This window comes from Hydractinia symbiolongicarpus, chromosome 7, assembly GCF_029227915.1.
Source record: "Hydractinia symbiolongicarpus strain clone_291-10 chromosome 7, HSymV2.1, whole genome shotgun sequence".
Lineage (NCBI taxonomy): Eukaryota > Metazoa > Cnidaria > Hydrozoa > Anthoathecata > Hydractiniidae > Hydractinia > Hydractinia symbiolongicarpus.
Genome location: NC_079881.1, coordinates 4348559 through 4363656, shown reverse-complemented (window position 1 = coordinate 4363656; position 15098 = coordinate 4348559). Strand labels below are relative to the sequence as shown.

The 15098-nt window shown below is 37.2% G+C and overlaps 2 protein-coding genes across 2 annotated transcripts; both read right to left on the bottom strand.

Moving 5' to 3' along the window:
• Positions 1–11132: 11132 nt before the first annotated feature.
• Positions 11133–12270, bottom strand: LOC130649326 (DNA topoisomerase 2-like). Its single transcript, XM_057455583.1, has 3 exons — positions 11813–12270; positions 11355–11754; positions 11133–11297 (listed from the first exon to the last, which is right to left on the bottom strand). Exons 1-3 carry the CDS (start codon positions 12268–12270, stop codon positions 11133–11135), a joined length of 1023 nt encoding a protein of 340 aa, XP_057311566.1.
• A 176-nt stretch (positions 12271–12446) lies between these two features.
• On the bottom strand, positions 12447–13826 carry LOC130649324 (uncharacterized). Its single transcript, XM_057455581.1, has one exon. It carries the CDS (start codon positions 13824–13826, stop codon positions 12447–12449), a length of 1380 nt encoding a protein of 459 aa, XP_057311564.1.
• Positions 13827–15098: the final 1272 nt, after the last annotated feature.

The following is a 15098-nucleotide window of genomic DNA, read 5'->3' as shown; positions in this document are numbered from 1 at the left end:
ACGAAATTATGAATACACTGACTGTTATACTGAACATGGCAGAAGTTCTGCCGACAGTTTTAATAAAGAAAATATGTGGATTCATTTGTCGTTTCCCTACACAAATTCAACGTTTTTGGTTCAACTTTTTTGTTCTACTGCATAGATTTATTTGCCTTCAAGCTACATGCTTTAAATCAAAATTCTACTTATTTCGCTGATACCTTTTATCATTTTCAACGGAGAAAGAGAGGTCAGCTATAGTGTCACTCCCCACATTCACATTAGATCCCTCGTGCTAGCCAATATTGGTCGCTTAGTCCGATCCTTACAGCAGTTAACATAAATTTGTGGATAAAATGCACTCTTTCGTATACATAATAGTTTCTCCACTCCTTGTGAACTTCTACTGCATAATCTCTCACAACAGTATACTGTAAGACCTCAGAAGCCGTTGTATACTTGTCGAATTGGATAGCTTCAGATACAGTGGAATTAAGTTTTAATTGGCATTATTACCATAAAACGGATGCGTTTACTGTACTTCTTTTACTCTCCTGAAAGGTGTCTTACTTATTCTTTCATCGTATTCATTGTCAACTCTTACTTCACGACTCAAACTACAATAAAACAATAATCAAGTAATATTTGATCTATTAATTAAACAAAATAGGCAACAAGATATGCAATATATTCTCCAATGTAAGTGAAACATACCATGAGTATAATCCAAGCTCAGATAAATGTTTCATTCCTGAAGCTACCTCTTTTGTCTTTCGAAGCAGCTGTAATACCGTAGATAGTTTACTATTTTTCTAATCTTAAGAAGATCAGTCTGAGTGTAAATATTAGTCACTAAGCACTATGAACTAACATGCTTTAGCTAAATAGACCTCCAAAAAATTAAATAATACTCCATTTGGCATATATTCAAGAACGATAATGTATAGTTGTTCTGCGAATAAGAAAAAAAATAATATCACTTATTTAATGTTAGATAAAGGTGAGGGTTCTATAATAGAGACAAAAGAAGACGAACGTCCTTATTATAACCTAAGTAATATAACGGAGATTCCGGTAAAATGCAATGGCAGTTACTTGGTCGAGTTTTGCTATAAAGTTAACAAGCAAATTTTAAACTCATTTTGCTTTGTTTAAGCCTGTGCTATGGTACCGAGTATTAAGCATACGACACTTTCGTCCATAATTGAAAAATGTCAAAAAAATTCCGTTTTGTCTATAATTATAACTTCGAAGAATTACTATTATAAGATACCTAAAATTTAGACTGATGAAAGTACGTGAAAATTTGTCTGTGAATCATGCAATGTACCTACCAGCTAACAAAATCAAGACACAATAGATATCTTTCTGTGTATTTATAACATGAATATTACATCTTTGAAACTTAGTCATTAGTCGTTAACTAGATGTCGTTTTATTATTTTTTTAAATGTCTTTTTTGTGTGAAAATCACGTTTTGTCCACTACTAACGCGCCGCTATTATTTGCACCGTAATTATTTGCCACGTCGTGGTCACATCTGCTAGAATTATCTTTAATATCGTGGGTTTGGTTAACCATCGCACGTAAGAAATGGTAAGCAATGAAATTTTGTTGCCTACACCTAGCACTATACTTTGCTTCACATGACTAAATATGGAAGCTATCTTACGCAAATTACAAGTGTAAAAAGATTAGAGAGAACATAACGTGAAAAGCATTGATGGTTACTTCTACTTCAATCCTTAGATCGATTTTCTCGTTTGAAAACATATAGGCGCCAAATGGGGAATCATTGGATACTTTTAGTGAATAAAATGGATAATTGGTATTGTATATTATACTATACATTGTATTATTATTTTAATTACATAATTTTCACATAAAGATATTTACAAGTATTGCAATATATTTTTCAGTAATAAATCTGTTAAAATCATTCCTGCATAAAGGATTTAGTTCAGTGTGTGCTAAATTTTTACAGAATAAATATAAAACAGTACTTTATGAGGACTTCGGAAGTTGTGTTAGTGCGTAAGAATATTAATATAGAACACTCAAACACAGAGATGGGGAAAAATAATTTAAATGTCTGAGTTTTCTTCACACCTTTCCCCAAATTTTCTTTTAATCTAACGTGATATGCATATACGCTGATTTTCTTGTGTGTGCGTTAATTTTACAGGCTATGTTAAATGGTTTGTTTGCCCTAATTAATAGATTTGCGATTGAACGAGTGATAACAGCATATAGAAATTCTGCGTTTGCTTCTTTCTTCAATATCTTTAATACTTTCTTGCTTCGAGAGGTTCGACAATTGGTCTTTGTATCCAATGTTGTTGTTTTCTTGTTTGCCTGCTCTTATTCATCTCGTTAAAATTTGCCAGCATCAAAAGACTCCGGCGTGTGTTAGCAGTAGCCTCTCCCTCCAGGGATTTCGAAAGTCTTTCGTAAGATCGATCAAGCATATGTTTATCAAATGAAAGGTTTTTGTTTATTTGCTTTCTTGCCACAGAATTTAAAAAGTTCATTCTTTTCTCGATTATTGGATCAGATGCTTCTGGAGGAGCATTTGGAATTGGAGAACAATTTGATAGCGCTTTCTCTTTTGCTTCTGCTTGCTCGGCTTGCGGATTATTCAAATTCAGTTTGTCGTATTTTTTTGTGCGGTCTTTAAAAAACTTCATGCTGACGGCGATATTCTCACAACGCGATGGTAAAAATGAATAAAATCTTAAACGAAACCAAGTCTCTGCATCTATATTGTGTAAAATAATGATGCATTCCCGTGGAAATAAGTTAAAATGCTTTCTACAATAGCGTTAAAGACCTCATTATCTCAAAGAATTTTTTTTGATTTAGAACGAACTTTATTTTTGACACTGCTGACGTCATATTGAAATGATGACAATTAAAATCATAAAAAAATTTGTCATGTTAGGTTAATGAATCTCAAGGGTATGTTTAACAATTTCGGAGTAATCAAAACAAATTTGTTTTTTAGATCAACAACTTTTTTTCATGAGAAAATCCGTTAGCAGTTCGCACTAAATCGATTGAAAGAATAGCAAATTATATATAGTAACTAATCATTGCCCGTGGAAAAATCTACGGGTTCACCCGCCCTTTTTATTTACTCATCGCGACAAACTGGATAAAAGTATATCGCATTTGATATTCGTGCTTCCGTAACATCATTTTCTAGCTCAGCGGGGGGTCCGCGCAGAGACAGACAGACGGAATACGGCTATTATAATAGAGATATGTAGCAATCGATGCAGTAGCTTGAATTTTAGATTTTAAACAGTCACAATCTGCATTATTCAGTTCTTATAACGTCATAAATCAACGGTCTAAAAGTATAAGCAAAAACATAGAGAAAACTCAAAGGTGTCCAATAAAGTTGAACGTGTCCTGTAATTGTTGTATATATGGGGCATGTAAAAGCTAACTGCTAGAATTACTTGCTTTGATAATACAAAATTAATTGGAGAATAAAGTTTACCAAAAACATTAAAAAAATATTGCATCACTGAAAATATTTTTCCAATATATTTCAATGGGTCAAATAAAAAAAAAGGTTTGGTGCAAAATTTTCCAAGCTTACTGTTTGTCAGATAAAAAATTCTTTAGTTAGTTTGTTTCAAACGGTAGCCTTGCCAAGTTTGCATGAAATAAGGTAAGAATTACAAATTTCAATTATTTCTACCAAGAAAAGATTAAGCTAAAATGTTAAAAAAGAACAATTTGCATAGAGTAAATTCCAATTCAACAGAAAAAGTTCTTTCGGCGTTATGGGAATTAATGATCGTTGTGCTGTGGGAGCATGTAACAATGCTCGTAAATATCCAGAAAAATATGTCATTAAGCCGCACATCACTGCATTTAATGTGAGTTTAGAGCTACGTTTTTACACTTGTAGAAACTCTAAGTTGTATACTAAGTGGGGATCCGCTTGTAACAGAAAGTGTATTGTATTTAAAAAAACATTAAGTGATCTGTTCAAATCACTTCGAATATGGAAAACCGACAGATGCAAGCCCTTTACCCACATTGTATATAAAATGTTATGGTACAGATGAAAACTCAATAAAGAGAAAAGCACCAAAAGAAAGTGTTTTGTGTCCAACAAAAAGTGCAAAAGAGATAAATTTGTTCCATCTTCAACTGCTTCAGATGGTGTCAAAACAGAACCAGACAATTTAGATGAAATTGACTTTGGTGTCACACTTGATCTAACTTCTCCTAAATATGCCTCTTTGTTAATGTCACCAACCAGCTCATCAACAGATCTTCCATTATTATCACCAGCTAGTGGGACAACTTTGTTATCACCCACTTGCTCAACTTCAACAATGTCTGCTTTAAAATTAGATATCCCAATGTTATCACCAACTAGTAATGCCAATAATTTATCGCCTACGTTGTCCAATGCATCCACAACTTCCAGCAAATTGTCATTAAATAGAATTGATACAAGAATGTCATGGGATTGCATCCAGAGTAATTAAAAAATATACAATTGTACACGGGATATCCATCACCAAAAGGTTTTCAATTTATTGTTGAGCATGTTCGGCCGAAACATTTGAAGCTCCAATATTACAAAGATGACAATTCTGTATAAAGTAAACAGTATCAGTATAATCCAGTCAAATTTTGTCAAAGAAAACCTAGTCCAAGCCATTCTCTAAGCTTGAAGAATGAAATATCCCAGTAAACACGAGACATCTTAAACACGTCTTTAAAACGTCTTTGAAAGACCAAATGAGACGTCTCTAAGACGTCTCTGACCCGTCTAAAAGCGTAACGCCTAAAGACGTCTTTAAGAAACGTAAAAAAGACGTCTTTTTGCGACGTGTTAAAGACGTTTTAAAGACGTTTTTGAGACGTTCCTGTAGGTACCAAAATGTATTAAAGACGTCCTTATTTAGTCTCTTTCAAACGTTATACTGCCAAGGCAGGCCTGCTTCAAATAATTTTAGCCTATGGGTGTTAGGGTTTTAGTAATTTTAATTCTGATGGAGGTGTCACAAACCAAACCAAAAAAAATCTAAGAAAACGATGATGAAGTATTTAATAGAAACTTGATATTTATAACATTTATATAAATAAACAGTTTAATAAGAATAAAATAATATCACATACAAGCTTTTATATAAGCAACAACAACGAAAACAAATTCATTAAATACTTTCGGAAACTTTTCTTGTTCTAAAAGATGAATGTTCAATGAGCAACAGATAAGCAACAATCAAGCATTTGAAGCTGTTTTGGTTATAAAAAAGCGTGCATGTATAACACAAAATATGCAGTGTAATACTACAAAAGTAAAATTGTTGACTATGAACAATAACAGTTAATATCTTTGAAGGTTGTCTTGAACAACAGCGTCAATTTATTTTCGCCAATCACTAACACTTCGGTCTGAGCTCTGGTTGTAAAATATATCTCTCATATTGTGCACGTTGGATGATGTGTTTATTCTTTGAAGATATATTCCAAACAACCCTTTAATAAAATGCATTTCAGTCATTACGCCGATATATAAAGTAGCTACTGTTTTTTTTTCAATAACAAACTTTATAGGTCTAAAACTTTAGAACATGTGTGACGTGCACTTGAAGTGTGGAAGGTATAGTGAAGCTAAGACTAAGCATTTAAAGTATTATTTTCCCAAGTGTTGATGAAAGCTCCCCTTGATTTCAAACTGGCTTAAAATAACTCGTAAGCATAATCTTCCGGGTGAAGACCAAAGATCGCAAATGTTTCTGCCCGAGAAAGTACAAAAAATATCTAAGATACTTACTTTTAATCAGCAAAATATTTTCTTTATTGTCCATTCATATCTCGGATAAATACAGCCTTTTTTGCTTTACTATTTACTTGTTGTTTTATGGAGCACATTATTCCTTTAACTTCAAAAGTAAACGTCAAATGCAACATTTGTTGAAATGGAACGATGTTCTTCACAAGTTTATTCTATGCGGTCATTCGAACGCTGTTTTCATTGTAAAAAGTATCCTTTTTTGGACAAATTTAATTCGAATGTTTGGCTACCTCTGTATAAAAAATTCTGAAATATCAAAAACGTTTATTTCTACGCCAATAATTGCGAATGGGCAAAGAAATAACGTAGTTATTTATTTCTTGTGAAATTATCTTTAAAACGTAAAGAAATGATGACATTCATTTCGAACGAGATTATACTTGTCTTACAGAGACCAAATAAAGACGTCTTTGAGACGTTTATTTCCAACGAGATTTTACTGGTCTTACAGAGACCAAATAAAGACGTCTTTGAGACGTTTCTTTAGAACGAGATTTTGCTGGTCTTACAGAGACCAAATAAAGACGTCTTTGAGACGTTTCTTTAGAACGAAATATAACTTGTCTAACGGAGACCAAATAAAGACGTCTTTAAGACGTTTCTTTTGAACGAGATTTGACTCGTCTTATAAAGACGTCTTTAAGACGTCTTTTTCTGGTCGAGAGACGTCCGAACGAGTTAGAGACGAGAAACGACGTCTTTAAGACGTCTTTGTGTTTACTGGGATTAATAACGTTGATGAGGATAAGACTTGATGCGCCTGTTGCTGACGTAGCTTTCAGATTTGAAATATCGACTGGACATGCCTCCAACATTATTACAACATTCATCATTTTTCTTAGTTTGGAACTTAAACAACTAATATATTGGCCAACACCTGATGAAACACTGGCATAAGCACCATCATTTTTCTGGTACTTTTAACAAATGTGAAGGTATTGGTGACTGCATTGAACAAAATTTTGAACATTCAAAAAATGTTGCAGCACAATACCAAACATACAGCACCTACAAAAGTCGAAACACGCTAAAAAACTTAGTAGTAAATATTTTGTACAAAATCGGGGTTAATCTCCTACTTTTCTCCTGCCTATGCTGGTTCTAGCACAGATCGTTTTATTACTGAAGATACAATTATTGCTTCAAAATTTCATCCTGGTTTTATAGTTCTGTTTGATAAAGGTTTCAATGTTCAAGATCTGTTTTGCCCCACCAGGTAACATATGTTCTAACTCCTTTTGTTCGCCAAAGAAGAAAATTTACAAGATCAGAAGTTTATCTTGGTAAAAGAGTAGCACGCGCAAGAATACACATTGAAAGAGTTAATGGACGGTTCAAAGAATTCCGATTATTGGAACAAATTTATAAAAAATGTTAATTTTGATCATGTGTTTTACAAACATATACATATTATTAATTATTAAATTATTATTACTTATTGCATGAAACTTTTGCAGTCCTTTTAAATTCGCGATTTTATGTTTTTTTTTTTTGAAAATTTAGTTTAGAACCATTTTATATAGGTGTGAAGTTGTTGTTGGACAAAAATTATTCTCCTCTTATATAACGTTGGTGATAGTTTTCGTCGTATATACATAAGCAATATACATATACCAAAGCAATATTTTTACAAATTTATAGTATAAAGTTGCGGAAATAGTGCCTGTAGGTAAACGAGTTATTGCGTTTCTTTTCGTCCAGCAACCCGTTTCTTCAAAAAAACAAATTATCAACGCTTGGAAATTGTAAAAATTAGCGCGCCTTAACGTTATGCAATTAAAGTAAAAGTATTTTAACTCAAAATGAAATGAAACAGAACGGAAGAAAAACGATAGGTGTAGACTGCCAAAACAACGAGAATGATCGGCTTGCCAAAACGGCCGTCATCAGGAGCAGGTACCGTTTCTTCCCTGTTTCTGTGAAACATGTTTCACCTGCCCGACAGGGAAGTATCCGATCAAACTCCTTGCAATTGCAAAAGACCCCTCTCGTTTTCCTTAGAAAATATGAAGTGTGTAATAGAACGAAAGTGACAATGAGCGCTCGCGAGTTGCTTGTGTGCGAATATTTAAATACTCACCTAAAATTTAGGATGTAAATATTTTCGTGAGTAAAACTATGTCGTTGACAACTTGGGAAGCGGAAATACTTAACCCTGAATTCCTGTAATGTTTTTGTTGTTGTCAGTGGATAATTGTCGGACGCAAAAGGAAGCATAAAAAAGGCGGGAATTTTCGAATTTTAGGAAATGTAAAAGTGCTTGCGGACTTTGATGTAAACAACGATGTTCGAATCTGGGGGCGGGAGAATTCGATCCGTTTTTTTACATCTGGATAATTGTCGGACGCAAAGGAAGCGTAAAGCGGGAATTTTGGATCCTAAATCTTTATTTAAGTTCCAGAGTATGTAAAAGTGCTTGCGGACTTTCATGTAAACAAGGGTGTTCGAATAAGGGAGCGGCAAATTTCGATCCGTTTTATGTTTTTTGATGGAATAGGCTTTGGATTAAGTGAAATGCATGATATATTTCGACCTAAAATACACCAACAAAATACTTCTCCCAATCTGAAACGGGATCTTTAATAAATTTTACTACTACTATGAAAAGACAAATATTTTTCGCAAGCGAGGGCCTTGAAAATACCGAAGTTAAGCCTCACCCCTTCCACGTCCGAACAAATTGGCAACCACCTACACCTGATAACAAGGACTTGCTCGAATATTTTGAAAAAATCACAAACGACATAAATTTAATTAATTCTCCAACTCCCGGGAAACATAATATAAATTACCAACACAGAAGAGCTCTAGTCAATCTTGCAAGAAACCCAAACATCACCATAAAACCAGCAGACAAAGGTGGGGGGATCTGCATTCTTAACACTACCGAATACATAGACAAAGTCCACTTGCACCTTAATGATAGAAACACATACATACAAATGCCAAATGACCTAACCAATGACATTAGCAAAGAGGTAAAAGATTATGTCGATTTCCTTTTTGTTAAACAATACATTGATAAAACTACTAGACGATTTTTAACTCCCCCTAATCCACCGTGCACATCACTATTTTACGGACTACCTAAAATACATAAACCTGAGATCCCACTAAGACCGATTGTTTCGGGTTGCGACAGCGCCACAGACAACCTATCAAAATACGTAACACATTTCATCCAACCTTTGGTCACGAAACTACCGTCCTACATTAAAGACACAAAACACTTTCTCAGAGGATTGCGGCAGCTCCCACCAATGCCCGAAAATGCTTTTCTTGTAACAGCAGACGTTACGGCTCTATACACAAACATCCCTCATGATGAAGGAATTAAAGCAGTACTCGATTTTATAAAACAATTTAGAAATGAAATGCCTAAATATACCCCACCAAATCATGTCTTTCACACGCTGCTGCATCTCATTCTTAAAAACAGTTTTTTCAAATTTATGACATCATTTTATCACCAAATTAAAGGAACGTCTATGGGTACAAGAATGGCCCCACCTTACGCAAATCTATTTATGGCAGTACTTGAAGGGATTGGACACACATTGGACATGTAAGACTACCAAACTCTTGGTTCGATGTGTAACACACCGGACATTCCATACAATTTAGATGGTTGTATTATTTAAGCCTCATCTTCGTCAAAGAGGGATTCGGATTCAGAATCGGGTTCGTCAGAATCTGAACAAGTAAAGTCTTCATCTTCACTATCATCAAGGAGTGCATATCCACCAGATGCTTTCATAAACAATTCAGTCTCTTCAAGAGTTTTACAATCATACCACCCACATATGGATTCTATGGGGATAATTGTGATATCATCTTCGAAATCATACAGCCCATTTCCAACTTTAGTTAAGAATATCACTTCAGCGTCGTGGGTATTTTCATCGCGTATGAGTTAAGCAATCTGAATGGTGTCATCTTCGCATTTAACATCAACGAACATGTCTCCTTAAACCATTATTTAAATCTTTAATAATATTAATGTTCGGACCAGCGGGACCAAACGATGCAGCTATGTTTGACATAGATGACACCCTCATCCAAAGTGACTTCAATGTTTTGTTTTTTCAGATTGTATGGCACTGAAATCCAAGTTTCCCGATGGTTCCACATTTACCGGATTCAACGAGAAACTGTATGTATAGATATTTCTAATGGGTTGTGATAATCTTTTTTGATATGGAATAAGATACTTGTAATATTCATGATTTGTTTTTGTAACTTCTGGTAATTTATTGCCGTTTATATAGAAACTCGCCTCTGTCATGACCGGATAGAAGAATGTATTTTCACCTTGAAAGTCTCGTGCCGATAAAAAGTTGAATCTGTTTTGATACAAGCTATCACCCTCTACAATTGGAACTGGATCACCAATGGATTCTTCTTCATTTTCAAATATAGTGTTTCTCAAAAACCAGTGAATACATTTTACTGGAATATTTGGAACAAGATTGGTTTTGACGATATTTTTACCCAATTCACTTTGTGTCACTGGGTGCTTACGCACGAGATCCTAGATAAAAACTTGTCTTTCACTCGCAAGAAACTTTCTCTCATCTGGACTCACAGTGATTTCTTCGGTTACGATATCAAAAGAATCAAGTTGTATTGGATTTATTTCAAGATCTCTATCTGTAAAGAAAGAAGCATTATGAAACTCAAACTCAAACTCAATTTTCTGACGATAAATTGAACACACTGGGAAGTATGGTCTATTTGGTTTATTTGTGCCATACTCGTCACTCGCAAATTTACGAGAAAAGAAAAAGTGTACGGGGATCACCAAGTCTGCATCATATTCGTCAATGGCAGCACTGGTCGCAGCGTCATCGTATCCCAAGTTTCTATTTACAAGAAATCTATTTGCTACTTTTTCTGACATTTCAAGATAAAGGTCATGGTATATGATCCCCCAATCGTCGTGAATTTTCTCAACTTCAATTTCGTCCACATACATTGTGACGCTTTTGAGAATGTTACGACCCAATTGATCGGCATAGTTGCCATCTGGTGGATTTCTAAGACCTGGCATTGTAAAACTTAGCCACATATTACTCAATAGATCTCCCATATTTCTTGGGTTGAATTCCACCTTTATAGTTCGTTCAAAAGGCCACCCAGCAGCTGCATTCCCAGGTCTCACAATATTCTTACGCCTGTGATATTTACGAAAGTCGGAGTGTCTCCGATCAGTGGTATAATTAAAGAAGGACTCGTCTGGATCTTTGGAAAGCAAGTAGGTGTCTTGCTTCCCAATAGCCTTGAGCGAAATTGTTGCAGCTTCACCCATACCTACTATTGTCTACATATTTTTAATATCCATTTTCCACATATCAATGTGTGAGGTACCCTTCATAATCTCAAGTTCTTCACGGGCTTGCTTTGATTCTTTGATGAGTTCTCGTACACTTTCCTCTGTATATTGAACAGTCTTGATGTTGAGGAGATAGTCGTGGGTGCCATTTATCTAGGGGAAAATACCACCCAATTGTCTCTCAAGATCATCCTTCTTGCGTTTGAATACCACAATGTCTTCCTCAATGACCATTGTCACAAACTTTGACTTGTATCCACACATCTTGGATCTGACTTCAAGTACTTTAATAAGGTATTCCCTTCTCTTCTTGTAATGATCAAGGCGGAGATCCACAAAGTCCTTGAGGATTTCTTCGGGGGAGTTGTACTTGTAGATACCCTTTGTAGGATGAAAGAGATGCATATTGGAGGTATGAAAAGACTTTCTCAATTTGAGACCCTTTAGGATATCTTTGCCAGTGTATCCCATAATTTCAAAATCAATATTATCGGTTGTTGAGTTGTTGGTGAAGCCTGAGATGACTTTCTTTTCCACGAGGGCGTCCAAATGCTCCTTGTAGTCTTGTGTCCAACGACCCGGTGGAAGTTCGGTTACCTTGAGCCTTGAACTAGTGTCTCGCCACACACCCTCGGTGATCCAAGTGCCATCCTCTTTGAAAACTTTACCCTTGAAACCAGGGCTTCATCTCATTGAAATCCTGTCCCACAAGTGCTCGAGTGATATTCTCCTTGATGTCCTTGGGGTTGAATGGGGGCACATAGCAACTGAATCCTGTACCGATACCTTCCGTGCCATTCACGAGCACCATTGGAAGCGTTGGCATATGGAAGTCTGGTTCAATTGAGCGACCGTCATCATCCAGATAATTGAGCACAGGGTCGTCCCGTGGGTCAAAGATTTTGCGGGCATCTTTGGTCAGCTTTGTGAAGATGTACCTCGTTTGAGACGCATCCTTACCACCCATAAGGCGTGTCCCAAACTGACCACACGGCTCAAGGAGGTTGATATTGTTTGAGCCCATGTAGTCATTCGCCAACTTGACAATCGTATCTGCGAGGGATACTTCGCCGTGATGGTAGGCCGACTTTTCCGCAACATACGCCGCCAACTGTGCCACCTTCATTTAATCCTTGAGGTTTTTGTGGAAGCATGCATACATGACCTTTCTCTGCGAAGGTTGAATCCGTCCGCCATGTGGGCGATGGAACGCTTCAAGTCCGCCAGACTGAAATTGACCAAGTCTTTGCGAACAAAGTGGGTAATGCTCAGATTTTTCACAGATCCGTAGGGAACTTCCAGTTATTTGGGATCCTTCGCTGTACTCTCAGAGAGCCAGGTCTTGCGGTCATCCGCCTTCTTCTTGTCAAAGGCGAGAACGATGGATTTATCTGTCATAATATCCATATCAAACTTGACAGTCAAGTCTTGGATCTTCTTGAAATACTCTCGAGCTTTAGCACTCGTTCTGGTACCGAAACCCTTGTAGTACTTGATTTTCCAACCAGGTTGTCCATTGCCATACCAAGCTCTGAAAGCTGAATCTGTATAGAAAGATTTTGATTGACCACCTTTGGAAGCCTTGATGATTGGCGTCACCATAGAAACCACGAAACCCAGCTTGAGGAGTGAGGGCCAGAAGTAGTGGATCATATTGAGAATGAGACCCTTGATGTGGAAACCATCATTATCCGCATCCGTCATAATCATAAGACGTCCATAGCGAAGCTCGGAAAGATCTTGGTAGTCCTTGCCTTGTTGAAGACCCAGGATCTTCTTGAGATCGTTGAACTCTTGGTTTGATGATAGTTGCGTCACTGAGGCATCCCGAACATTCTTACATTTACCACGAAGTGGGAAGACACCATAGTGATCCCGGCCAACCACAGAAACACCGGCAACCGCAAGGGTCTTTGCCGAATCACCCTCCGTCACGATGAGCGTACATTTTCCAGATTGCGCCGTCCCTGCTTTGTTCGCATCATCCAACTTGGGAATACCGGTAATTTTAGACTTTCTGGCACCATCCGTCTTCTTGAGTTCCTTCTTCTCCTTGAACTTTGAGAGCGCCGTGAGTTCATCCTGAATATCAGTCTTGAGTGCATTCTTGACAAAGTTCTTGGGTGGATCAAACTTACTGCCAAAGTCTTGTGCCTTTGAGGTACACTCTGACTTGACTTGACTTGAGAAAGTTAGGTTCTCAAGGGTCGCCTTCACAAAGATGTTGAAAGTATTCTTGACTTGTTGTGGCTTCAATTTGATCTTCTTTGCCATCTCATCAATGATACCCGACGCGAGATAAGACGCGACGTGATCGACGTGGGTGCCACCCTTCGTGGTACAGATACCGTTCACAAACGACACTTGTTCAAGACCATTTTCCGAAGGGCCAATACACACCGACCAGCGATCTGTGGTCACCGATGAGATCTCAGAAACACCTTCGTGCATCTTGGCGTACGCCTCAAAGGAAGTCTTGGGAAGGGCTTCCCCTTGAAACTTGACCTTACAGTTGGATGTCGTACAGATAATTGCATCCCATACCCGCTTCTCAAAGATTTTGTAGATGTTGTTGTCCATCTTTTTCATAACAAATCGTCTCCAATCTGGAATGAAAGTGATTGAGACTGAAGAAGTTGAGGCAGAGTGCTTCTTAATCTTTGGTGGATGACACACCATCATATTCTTGTTCCAATTTTGTGTGTAACACTGCTTTGTCTCCCCATCCTTGATTACAATGGAAAACTCGGTGGAATAGATGTTGGTCAACTTGGCACCGTATCCGTTGCGACCACCGACAATTCTCTACTTGTTGTCATCATAGTTTGTACTTGTGAGTGGGTGTCCAAAGGTAAGTTCCGGATTCCAAATACCCTCCTTCTCGTGCATACGAACACCGACGCCACCGAGAGGGCCATTGTTTTCAATGGTGACGGCACCAGTCTCCTTGTCTATCCCCGCCGAGATAAAAGTACAGCTCTTCGGATGGAGTGAGTTGCGGTCGATGGCGTTGACCAATACTTCGTCAAAAATCTTGAGCAAAGCTGACGAATAGTTGAGACTCTTCTTTTTGAATTGATTATCAGTTTTTTGAAAAATCCAGCACGGTTCAGAACTAATGTCCACCGGACCAACGTACGACTCGGGTCTTTTAAGAACGTGATCAATATGGGTAAGTTTTTGTACACTCTCACCCATTCTTCTTTAACTTTTATGGTGTCAATTCTTTACTTAGGTTTATTCTCTTCAAGGATCATGTAAAAGTTTTCAATCCATGCCACCAGTTCGGATCTCGTAATGACGAGTGTTTTAGGTCTATCAAACTTAATTGCCCCAATTTGCCGAAGAGCGTCTATGTGTGGGTTATACTTTATGGGTCCATTCATAAAACAACATTTACATACACGAAGACCTCTCGCGAAGTGTCCATTATTCAGTTCAAGTGGTGGAGCCGTCTGTCGCAAGTACATATCAAACAGACGAAGTTCCCATCCCTTTCCGTTTTTATAGTATGGATCAAGTGGTGCCAGACAGAAGTGACACACATACTTCCATTTTATTTTTATACTTATAAATAGAAGATGGCTTATCTTTATCTGATAGCTGTGATATTAGTACTTTACCTCATGATGCAAGACCCGTGGTATGAACAAGGCTATTGAGAAATTTGTGAGACAGTCTGCGAGATATGCTGTCGCGGCTCAACAGGATGCTTCACCGGTCATCGCGGTGCTCCACGCCAACTATGCCGCAGCCTATTTCTATGCACTCAAGGACATTGCTTCAGAATCTCAGATCCACAATGCCACTGGTATAGATGTCAAGAAGTTCAAGGAGCATGTCACAAATGTTCAAGACATGGTGACCCGAAAGACTTCTGAAAAGTGTCCAGATTTCGTTGGTGAAGTTGATATCTACCTGGCACAAATCGGTGGCGAGGCTGCTTAAAATAAT

Bases quoted from the DNA above. Each gene is read 5' to 3' on its own strand.
- LOC130649326 (XM_057455583.1), bottom strand. From the start codon at position 12,270: ATGAAGGTGGCACAGTTGGCGGCGTATGTTGCGGAAAAGTCGGCCTAC. The intron at 11,755-11,812 runs GTAAAGTTTTCA...GCGAGACACTAG, and splicing joins ATGAAGCCCTGGTTTCAAGG to TTCAAGGCTCAAGGTAACCG. The intron at 11,298-11,354 runs GTATTCAAACGC...ATTTTCCCCTAG, and splicing joins TCATTGAGGAAGACATTGTG to ATAAATGGCACCCACGACTA.
- LOC130649324 (XM_057455581.1), bottom strand. From the start codon at position 13,826: ATGATGGTGTGTCATCCACCAAAGATTAAGAAGCACTCTGCCTCAACT.